Raw genomic sequence first — 10,711 nt, 5'->3', positions numbered from 1 at the left:
CCAGTTTGTTACCACTTTCTCTCTTTTTTTTTTCCGGGAAAAAAAAGATACCAGCTAGCTAGCTGTTTAAGGCATGTCCAGTTTGTGGCTTTGCACACACAATATCTGCAGTATGTTTCCCTTTTGGAATGCCCAAGCTATAACTGTTTTTTCACCTTTAACTTGTTCCATAGTAAATATATAAAATATCTACTTTCAGTAAGGGAGTAATGCACAGATCAATGCTTAGTAACTTAGTAACTTTCTTTTATATGAAATGACTTGTTCTCAACATGTGATAGTCATGTTTCCCCATTTATTTTTCTTACCTCTTAGCCTGTTAATCAAATTGCAGGTCATCAGCAAACTGGAGCGCCGCACTGTTGCTTACCATGAATCTGGTCATGCTGTTGCTGGATGGTTTTTAGAGCATGCAGAGCCTCTTCTGAAAGTTACAATTGTTCCCCGTGGAACAGCTGCTTTAGGATTTGCACAGTATGTTCCAAATGAAAATCTTTTGATGACAAAAGAACAGCTTTTTGATATGACATGCATGACATTAGGTGGCCGAGCTGCAGAGGAGGTACACACTAATTCTTTTACAGTCTTATGACTGATTTATGTTAATAGCTACCTTTTGTGGATATATCTTTCAAATTCCTACTGCTGAGTGCTGACACATCATTTCTTTTCAGTCTTCTTATGACAGCATGCGTGTTATGTTTTTATGACTAGAACGAATACAAGGTTTTTCTGCATTTGACAGCTGTAAAAAAATTAAAAAAAATGGTTAACTAGGTTACAGTTTACACATTCAATTATGATGACTTGGTGAATACGAGTAATATTATCACAATTTGGTAGTCAAACTCTTGTTGGTTTGGTTACATCAAGACTTCTAACCATTTATGACTCTAACCAGAAAGGCAAATTGATGTTTGTGTGTCTTCATATTACACTGTTGGTTAGCATGAATTCTTTGATGTTTAACATGGTACTTTCTTTTTTTGCTTGGACCATATGCTTATGTACGGCGAGACTCGACATGGATTGCCGTCATGCCATTTGATTACTTTAACATCGGTCCTCTCTCATTATTTTCAGCTTCTTCCATACATTTTACTTATTGTCATATAACATAATGAAATAACAATAAGCCAATCCAAGGGCTGGGTTGTGGTATTTGTTCATTCCATATTTCCATGATTACGCTGTCAAATCGTTCACAATGTTGGCAGTGGAATGATACCTAATGTAGATGTTTTGATTGCCTTGTTACAGGTTTTGATTGGAAGGATCTCCACTGGTGCTCAGAATGACCTGGAGAAAGTTACCAAAATGACCTATGCGCAGGTTGCTGTATACGGTTTCAGCGAAAAGGTTGGGCTTCTGTCCTTCCCTCAGAGGGACGATGGCTTTGAAATGACCAAACCTTACAGCAACCAAACAGCATCCATCATCGACGATGAGGTGAGGGAATGGGTTGGCAAGGCGTACAAAAAAACAGTGGAACTGATAACTGAGCACAAGGAGCAAGTCGCCAAAATCGCTGAAATGCTGCTTGAGAAGGAGGTCCTCCACCAGGACGATTTGGTTAGGGTATTAGGAGAACGGCCTTTCAAGGCATCCGAGCCAACTAACTACGACCTCTTCAAGCAAGGGTTCCAGGATGAAGAAGACAGCAAGAACCAAGAGGCGGCCAAAACCCCTCAGCCTGATGATGACGGAACACCCTCGCTTGGCGAGGTTGTACCCACGTAATCCTGCAGCAAATTTACAGCTGTAAATTGCACTCCTATTCGATAGATTCTTGTTTGTTGTTGCAGCATAAGAAAATTTGTATAAATTAACGCCCTCGCCTAATCTCTGATGTGGGAACCCAGTTGGCTTTTCGCCGGCCATAGTGTTTCCCTGTTTTAAATGAATACGAAGAGCTAGTCGAGGATCATGATTTGAGCTTGTCCTGGCGTCAGCTTTTCAACAGACTTTCGGACATTTTCGTTGTTGGCTATTGTGATTTCATGATCTCAATGACGAGAAGTCTCGAGATAGAGTCCTTCCAATCTGACGTTTGACGTGGTTATGAAGCTGGATAAGTTATCGGGGTCTATTATATGACGAAATCCCGTAAGTAATTAATCCAGAAGTTTCTACTACTACCCTTATTATGAAAATCATTAATTGAATTCAATGGCGTTTCAGAAATCTGGCAGAGCTACTTTGAGGGCAGATAGCGATCTGCTATTTTGAATAAAAAGGTGGATGCACATATAATAAAGCAATTTTGATTTAAATTGGACCTATGACGAGAGCTCGATCCTACAACAAATTCACTTAGGGTCTGCTTGAGAAGTTTGCAATTTTCTCCCATGGTAACATAAAAACTCCCGTAATTCTCCGCTACCCATGAGGCCATGATTTCCCGTGTAACTAAATAACCTTTGTTTCAGTCTGTTTGGGGAAAAAAATGCGAGAGCTTCCTTTGAGAAAAGGAAATAACTGACAAAATAAAAATCAATCGATCAACAAAAAAGTTAAGATCTGAAGTGTTCCATAGCAATCGAAGAGCAGCGGAAGCGAAGACCAAAAGTGAACTGTATTACGTGCACCAACCAGTTTAGCCAAGCGATTAATTAAGCTAATGACAAAACATTGAAAATTCACCTATACATAACAATGAGATTGTACTAGCTTTGCTTTGTTTGCCTTTGTCTATTGAATTATTTGTTCAAATATTAAGCACACAAAGTTGTAGAGAGTCCCAAATCTATTATATTATTAAAGGAATAGAAAAAGGAGCCTCCACGTTCGCTCCCATGGTCTAGAAATTCTCACATTAATTGGAGAAAAAGAAAAGTCAGAGTCCATATAGAAATACAATTTAGAAATAGCTGAAATTCGGAATTAAAAAATAAGGAATATTAGAAGAGGAGACTAGAGCCAATATAGAAATACAATTTAGAAATAGTTAAAATTCGGAATTAAAAAATTAAGGAATATTAGAAGAGGAGACTAGAGTCCATATAGAAATACAATTAGAAGAAATAGTTAAAATTCGGAATTAAAAAAATAAGGAATATTAGAAGAGAAGACTAGAGTCCATATAGAAATACAATTTAGAAATAGTTGAAATTCGGAATTAAAAAATAAGGAATATTAGAAGAGGAGACTAGAGTCCATAGAAATACAATTAGGAAATAACTAAAATTTGGAATTAAAAAAATTAGGAATATTAGAAGTAGAGTATAGAGTCCTTATAGAAATACAATTAGGAAATAATAGACATTCGGAATGAAAAATAAGGAATATTATAAGTAGAGTATAGAAATACAATTAAGAAAAAAAAAAGAAATTCGGAATTAAAAAATAAGGAATATTAGAGGTAGAGTATAGAGTTTATATAGGAATTTAAAACTAACTAAAATTCGGAATAAACATAATAAAATGAAAAGTAGTGTTTAGAGTCCATATAAAAATACAATTTACAAATAACTAAAATTCGAAATTAAGAAAAACATGAGAAGAAGAGTTTAAAGTCAATATAGGAATACAATTTAGAAGTAACTGAAATTTGAAATTAAAAATTAAATATTATTGAAAGATGAGTTTAGAGTCCACATAGAAATATAATTAGAAATAATAAAAATTCAGAATTAAAAAAAGAAATATTAAAACACAAGTCTAGAGTCCATATAGGAATATATATAATTTACAAATAACTAAATTTTGATATTAAAAATAATTAATAACTAACACGTATATAAAATACAATATGAATATTACACATTAGTTGTTTCGTAAAGTTATTGCAAAATTTAAAATTATGTTGTCATTGTAATATATTTTAATAATATAATGAGAAAACATATATGCTATTATATGAGAGAAAATATAATGATGCTAACCGCGCAATTTGCGCGAGCCACCATGCTAGTTCTAAAGATGACATATATATTTCGCTATAACTAAACAGGTAAATGAACTGAAAATTGATATGGACTCATGCGCCTGACAGAATTCAATAACAAGTACATTTTATTAGTGCAAAATACATTGAGATACATTACAAGATGCAAAAGCCCGCGAGCTTTGAGTTACAGTAAGCAGTCCTAACAGTCAAGCCCTGCGAATCAAAGAAATCAAATTTCCTCACAACACCAAAGATTTAAACTTCATGCAAAACACCGGAGCTAACTGATGACAAACAAACTGTCAATCGCCTGAGAAATAAGTTTATCAAAAAAGCAACAAATTAAGCAAGCCAGTTAACGACGAGAAATCGAAGCAGAAAAATATCTGACGGACAAGTGAGCAGGGGCAGTGCGAAGTGATCCAATCATTGACCATTGATCTTGAGTATTACGCCTAGCATTTTGGGAGATCCAACGGTGGAGGTGGGAGCTTCTGGTCAGGACGGCTGCCATCCAGCACCAGCCACGCCATTTTCAGTCCCCAGCTCATGTGCACCTCCAAGTGACAATGCATGAACCACACACCTGAGATCGTGCAATCGTATCGGCATAAGTATCTTTGATGAGTTATAATTGCAAACTGATTAACTAAAGCTAAATTAAGTTGGTGCAAATGTGGAATCGCAGGGGAATCGATGTGGTTCAGAGTACATGCCTGGGTTGTCTGCGTGGAAGCGGATGGCGACCCAGCCGCCGGCGGGCACGCCGACGGTGTTGCGCTCGACGGGGTCGTAGAGGTTGAACTTGGCCGGGTCGTTGATGGGGTCGAAGTTGCCGAAGCCCTGGCCGACGACGAAGAAGTTGAAGCCGTGCAGGTGCAGCGGGTGGCTCTCGGCGCCAAGAATGCTGGTGTCCTGCATCACCAGCTCGACGTTGGCGCCGTACGGCAGCACAAGCACCTTGGTCCCGTTCATCACGTTGGTGTTGTTCGGCGGCGTGCCGGTGTAGTTGAACGGGTTCAGCGGGTAGTACGGGAAGTTGGAGGCGTACACGCCCTTGGACTTGCCGGCGAAGTGCGACTGGAGCAGCGCCGTCGCCGGGAGCACGAAGGAGACGTTGTTGATGGAGGCGGCGAACCGGGAGCCGTTGGGTCCCTGGCACGTCCCGTTGACGGCGCAGGGGTGGGTGCCGAGCCCCACGGTGAAGAAGAAGCGGTGATCCACCTGCTGCGGCACCGCCGCCGGGTACCCGGCGCTGGCCAGGCTGCGGAGCTTGGCGGTGAAGTTGGAGACGGCGTTGGTGTCGTTGATCTGCGGCAGCGTAGGGGAGAAGATGGGGACGATCTTTCCGGCGGCGGTGGTGGGGCAGGGGTCGTCGTACTCGAGGACGCCGGCGACGGTGGTGTTGTCGAAGGTGCCCTGCGTGGTGGTGTACGGGCGAGCCAGCATGTAGTAGCTGGCGCCCGGGTACGTCGGCTTGGCGGTGAGCAGCACGTTGCTGGTCTGGCCCGGCGCGATGATGAGCGTGTCGACGGTGAAGGGCTTGACGTAGAGCGCGTCGACGTCGACCACGGTGAGCGTGTGGTTGGCGATGGAGAAGAAGAGCTCGTCGTTGAGTGCAGCGTTGATGAGCCTCAGCATGTACGTCTTCCCGGGCTTCACCTTCAGCTTAAACGTGTCTGCACAGCCAAACCACCACACATTGTCACACATTGTGACACGACTAAATTAAACAAAATCAGTCACTAATTAATCACCTTGGGCTGAGCAGTTGTAGAGGGGGCCAGGGAGGCCGTTGAGGGTGTAGGCGTCGGAGATGTTGGGCCCGCCGCCGGTCTGGAGCGCCTGGCTGATCACCGCCTCCGTGTCGTTGTTCCACCACTCGCCGAACATGATGGGCACCTCCTCATGCGGCGCCGGGAACGGGTACCCGACGCCGGCAGGGGGCAAGATGACCATGGGGCCATGCACGGTGGCGCGCAGCCAGGAGATGTGCGCGTGCCACCACAGCGTGCCACGCTGCCCGGTGATGGCGAACCTGTACACGTAGCTTCCCCCGGGCTGGATCGGGCACTGCGTGATGTACGACGGCCCGTCCGCCCACCCGCTCAGCAGCTGCCGGATCCCGTGCCTGCACGCACACGTACGTGAGACACACACGGTGAAAACACTGGGTTTTTTGGCGTCAAAACACGGTGGAAATCGCGAGGCGTACGTACCAGTGGATGCTCATGTTGTAGGGGGAGTGGTTGACGACCGTGACCTCGACGTGGTCGCCCTCGCGGGCGAACAGCGTGGGGCCCGGGTACTGCCCGTTCACCGTCACGATGCTCTTCGTGCTGCACAGCCGCGTCACGCTCGTCGTTTGCACCTGCCATGCATGTCACGGCAAATTCGCGTTGGTTTTTTTTGGCGAAACTTGTGTATCGATGTGATACACCACACCGTGGATATGCATGCACTTACATCGAATAGGTACTGCCTTGTGATGGCTTCAGCTCCCATTGCGGACAGCGTCATCAGTGCTGCGACGAGGAGGCAGCAACGAAGAACAGAGGAGGCTGCCGCCATTGCTACCTTCACTGACCTCTCTGTCTCGTATGTTAATGAAGCTCGCTCTTAGCTAGCTCAGCTTGTGATGGTATGGCCATAACTCGAGGTGTGTATATATACAGGAGATCGAGGAGCTATGCTTGCAATGGCAGTGTGTTGGCCAGAAGCATGCAAAGTTATCTACAAAAAAGGAAGTTCATTAACCTTTTTCTGGTAAGATAGCTACATATTCTTGTTGGCTTCAATACTGTACTTAGTCTAGCTTTGTTTAGTTCCTTTCATTTGGTGATGGCCTGCTCGAATTAATACTCGATCGATTATCTTTGGATGGATATATGGCATGATACGAGCTGGGTTGCCTGAACGTCGCATGCAGTGCAGCTAGCTGCACCGGCCGATCGAGACTCGAGAGGTTGGCCATGCAAAGCATTCTCTGTAGCTAGCTTTGGAGTGTGGCTAAAGTCAACCTGCAGGGTGACTAGTTGTTACTTGTATGCTGCTTCATCACATTGAATAGTTGTTTAAGATTTTCATGCCTTAATCATCACGCACAATCTTTCTCTGCTGCAATTATCCTATAACTAAACACAGCAATAATTAGGTACTACATTCTTTTTGTGATAAGGAAGAAAAGAAGAAGAATAGACTGAAGCCTCTTACTTAAATTTCTAAGATTAAATTCTACTACTTTCTTATTATGTATTGTAGTGGAAACCACGCAAAATCTAAATTTGGAACAGCATTATTGGGCATGCCGGCATGGTTAGCTAGATTTGATTGATGGAACCGAACGACGGCACCACAACAGTAGCTCACAATTAAAGCTCCATAAAAGTGCTTAACAAACAGAAAATATATACAGGATTATTAGATTGACTACTTGAGAAGGAACAGTGATTATTGATCAATTGACAGTGTGGTTTTATCTGAAACTTTTTCTCTCGCACCAACCCATCAGAAACATGTTAAATCAACAGTAGTTGAATTCTTGCTTCGAGAGAGGAATTTTTGGGAAAAGTTCAGAGAAGGGAGTGACCGCCTCTGGTGCAGTGCATCCACTGCTAGTCAGGCCACAACTTTTCTTCAGCTAGCTGAGCTAGCATAGGTTTTCCTAACCTTATTCTTACATGCCAAGCGACTGCACGAGCAATTGAGCAAATAACAAAAGACTCGCAAGACAGTGACTTGACGAGGAGGAAGGTAGTCTGTTACTCTGTTGATCATCATCCTGGATGACTGCATTGCAAATGGCCAACAAAAAAACAGTCTGTGGAGCATGCATGGGCTCGATCAAAATCAAGGGAGAATTCGTGTGAGATAGGCTTAGCAGGTACTCGTCGCGTGTGAAGTTTGGTCATGTTTTCCTCTTCCCCCAAGCCTCTTCCGGATTCAGAGAAGGATGCCTGAACAAACTCATATCTGTCACTAGGATGAGCTACTTGCCTCCATCCACGCTAGATCTCTTCACTTTCTTTCCCTTTGAAGGTGTTAGGTGTGTATGGCTGCATGGATGTGAAGTATAGTACATTAATCCTTCATTGAACTGCATACCTTAACAACTTTTCTCAATTCCCCAAAACAAAATTCTCACTTTTGATACCTGTTGTCTACATTTTAGTTTGGTAGCATGCACACGAGAAATTTAGTTCTCTGGAAAGCATGTTGTAGAAGCCTGGTGGGTGATTAGAACAAAATGTCAACCGTAAGTATAGTTCCCTGATCAAACGGCAATTATCTACTCATAGAGTTAGGGAAGTAGGTTCAGTTGCCGACATAATGTAGGAGCTTAGTACCGTCAATCAATACAGGGCTGATGGCTAACTCCCCAACACATGAGCATTCAAGATTGTTTATCTGAACCATAGGCAATTTTCACTCAATCAATACTCGAGTTCCACTCAAACCCTAGGCAATTGTTTCTCTGAACCGTTTGCTGATCTAGTGCTCTTACATGCGGATGAAGATTGATGGATGATCAACTTATTTATAAAAGTAGATTAAATTTTATAGTATATTATTTAAAACAAGTTGTCTAAGCAACTTGATGTAAGCAAATGGCTGCAGTACTAATATGTTGGATAAATAAAAGAAAAACCATGCCCTTTTACCAGTAAATAGTGATATGCCTGTGCTTTCGAATAATATTCAGAGGAATACGAAGAAATGGAGCTACTACCTACTCTCTCTGTTTCATATTGGGTCTGTTCAGCTGCTCTACACAGCCGCTGCACTACAGCTGGTAAATATCAGTGTAGCCGAACATAGCCATTATGTTTTGATTTTCTTTTTCTTATTCAAACATTTCTTAACTCTGATCAAATTTATAGAAAACCGTAGCAACGTTTTCAGCACAAAATATCAAAATATATTCAATATTATATTTAATTAAACTATTTTAATGATGTAAATGTAGCTATTTTATTCTATAAAACATGATCAGATTTTAAAATGTTTTGACTAAAAAAATCAAAAAAGTCTTACAATATTAAAAAAGATAAAGAGAGAGTAGGAGCCTAGGATGCACATAACTGTCACAGCTAAAACAAGAAATGGTGATAAGCCCCCTTTGGTCATCTTTTTTCAAGCATCTTTTTCATCATTGTTGGATCATGCTTGGGGGAAGAAAAAGGGAGAGCTGGGCATGCGGTTAGCGCACGACGACGGCTAAACGGCTTGGCACACCGGAAACGAAATTACTACAGATCGGTACTACCCGGACCTTTTTACTTACTCCCATGCCATCAGAAGCCATATACACGCTGACACGCATGGGTTGCATCATCCACAATGGGGCTCACACAATTTGATCATGATATATATGAAAAGACCGGCTTTATGTGCAGTCACTTAACAAGGACACTTTACTCGCTAAGCCAACATGCTTTTTGTCCGTCTCTGTGTTATGCTATGCTTGATTGCTATCCAAGGAATAGGTTATGGTTGGGGGAGCAAAATGACGGCTCAGGCGTCCGAATTCGGCCTTTGCGAATCTCGTGGCTCGGTTTAATGGCCACGAGTCCACCACAAATATGCTGTTATAAAACCAGCCCCGAAATCAACATCGGTAGCTAAACGCGGAAGAAAACACCATAGATCCAAACATGATGACGACACCGAGGCACGATATTTGATAACGGAGTTCAGCCGAGGCCTACATCTCCGGGACACTGATTACGGGCGCTCCTCCCTGATCCAGCATATACAGCGTATCAGAGTTACAACGACTCACGGCTGGTCGCCGCCGGCAGCCGCTTCCTCTCGCTATATAAGTCGCCATGCGGTTACAACAGGCACGCCCCTCTATTTATGAGAGAACCTAGTATAGAGTCCGACTCATACTCTAATCCTAAACTGTAACCGACTACATACACATATTCGACACAAACTCTAACATATGCCAACATGCTCAGGGACGGATCTAGCAGTGGTCGACGGGGGCTCGAGTTTTCGCTATTGGCAACAGAACTATGGGAACATCATATAGTTCTCACTTAATTTTTTTTAATCATACATACATATAAAGGGAGGTTATAGCTTTGTCTACTTTGCTCAAATCCCCCGTCATTTCTTCCTATATCTGCTAACTTATGTAAATTAAAGGATAAAACTTTAAAATTCTGTTTCGTACGTGTCATCTAAATCTAAATAGTTATTATAAGATATTCACTTAAAATTTGATAATATACACTATAACGTTACATCGTTAATTAGAGTGATTTATATGTTGTAGTAGGATTTCTCTCTCTCTCTCTCTCTCTCTCTCTCTCTCTCTCTTCATATGCACACAGGTTGATCCAATTTATAGATAATAGATTATGTCCCATATTTTACCAGAAATATCATGTTTTTTTAACAGCCCCATCGGTTGGCCTAATAAGCCAAAACCAAAGCCAAAATTTAAATTTTCAAACTTGATTTTAATGTATTTTCAACGTAGTATTTTTTTAGCAAAACACATGTAAAAGTCTTACCTATAAATTAATTTTTATTCCCCAATAAACCAAAATGGCCTATTAGATAATATGAGCAACCGATGAGGCTCTTAGAAATGACATTGAAAAACGAGAGCATGTGACTTTAAGGTGCTTGCCTTTTTCCTCTTTTTAGTTTGTGCATGCAATTCACAAACTGAAGGAGGTAACCCATGAAGGGTACCAATTTAATTTATGTATCAATAAGAACATATCATGTGTACACATGTTTCAGATGGATATATCGTTCACACTGACTAACACATATCACCAAAAATTATAGAAGAAATATACGTGT

The 10,711-nt window shown here is 41.8% G+C and overlaps 2 protein-coding genes across 2 annotated transcripts; one reads left to right on the top strand and one right to left on the bottom strand.

Annotated features, from left to right (window-relative positions):
- The first annotated feature begins 212 nt into the window (after positions 1-212).
- Positions 213-1,974, top strand: LOC127772823 (ATP-dependent zinc metalloprotease FTSH 8, mitochondrial-like). Its single transcript, XM_052298805.1, has 2 exons — positions 213-562; positions 1,261-1,974. The coding sequence occupies exons 1-2, from the start codon at positions 257-259 to the stop codon at positions 1,738-1,740; spliced, it is 786 nt and encodes a 261-aa protein (XP_052154765.1). The 5' UTR covers positions 213-256; the 3' UTR covers positions 1,741-1,974.
- Positions 1,975-3,995: 2,021 nt separating this feature from the next.
- On the bottom strand, positions 3,996-6,526 carry LOC127774025 (laccase-12). Its single transcript, XM_052300295.1, has 5 exons — positions 6,356-6,526; positions 6,109-6,260; positions 5,647-6,020; positions 4,606-5,568; positions 3,996-4,475 (listed from the first exon to the last, which is right to left on the bottom strand). Exons 1-5 carry the CDS (start codon positions 6,458-6,460, stop codon positions 4,345-4,347), a joined length of 1,725 nt encoding a protein of 574 aa, XP_052156255.1. The 5' UTR covers positions 6,461-6,526; the 3' UTR covers positions 3,996-4,344.
- Positions 6,527-10,711: the final 4,185 nt, after the last annotated feature.

This window comes from Oryza glaberrima, chromosome 5 (assembly GCF_000147395.1).
Source record: "Oryza glaberrima chromosome 5, OglaRS2, whole genome shotgun sequence".
In the NCBI taxonomy this organism is placed as follows: Eukaryota; Viridiplantae; Streptophyta; class Magnoliopsida; order Poales; family Poaceae; genus Oryza; species Oryza glaberrima.
The sequence above is the reverse complement of the archived record's forward strand: the minus strand, read 5'-3'. Positions and strand labels throughout refer to the sequence as shown.

Coding starts and splice junctions, on each gene's coding strand:
- LOC127774025 (XM_052300295.1), bottom strand. CDS start 6,460: ATGGCGGCAGCCTCCTCTGTTCTTCGTTGCTGCCTCCTCGTCGCAGCA. Junction 6,021..6,108: donor TACAACATGAGCATCCACTG/GTACGTACGCCT, acceptor GTGTGCGTGCAG/GCACGGGATCCGGCAGCTGC. Junction 5,569..5,646: donor CTACAACTGCTCAGCCCAAG/GTGATTAATTAG, acceptor TTGGCTGTGCAG/ACACGTTTAAGCTGAAGGTG.
- LOC127772823 (XM_052298805.1), top strand. CDS start 257: ATGACTTGTTCTCAACATGTGATAGTCATGTTTCCCCATTTATTTTTC. Junction 563..1,260: donor GTGGCCGAGCTGCAGAGGAG/GTACACACTAAT, acceptor GCCTTGTTACAG/GTTTTGATTGGAAGGATCTC.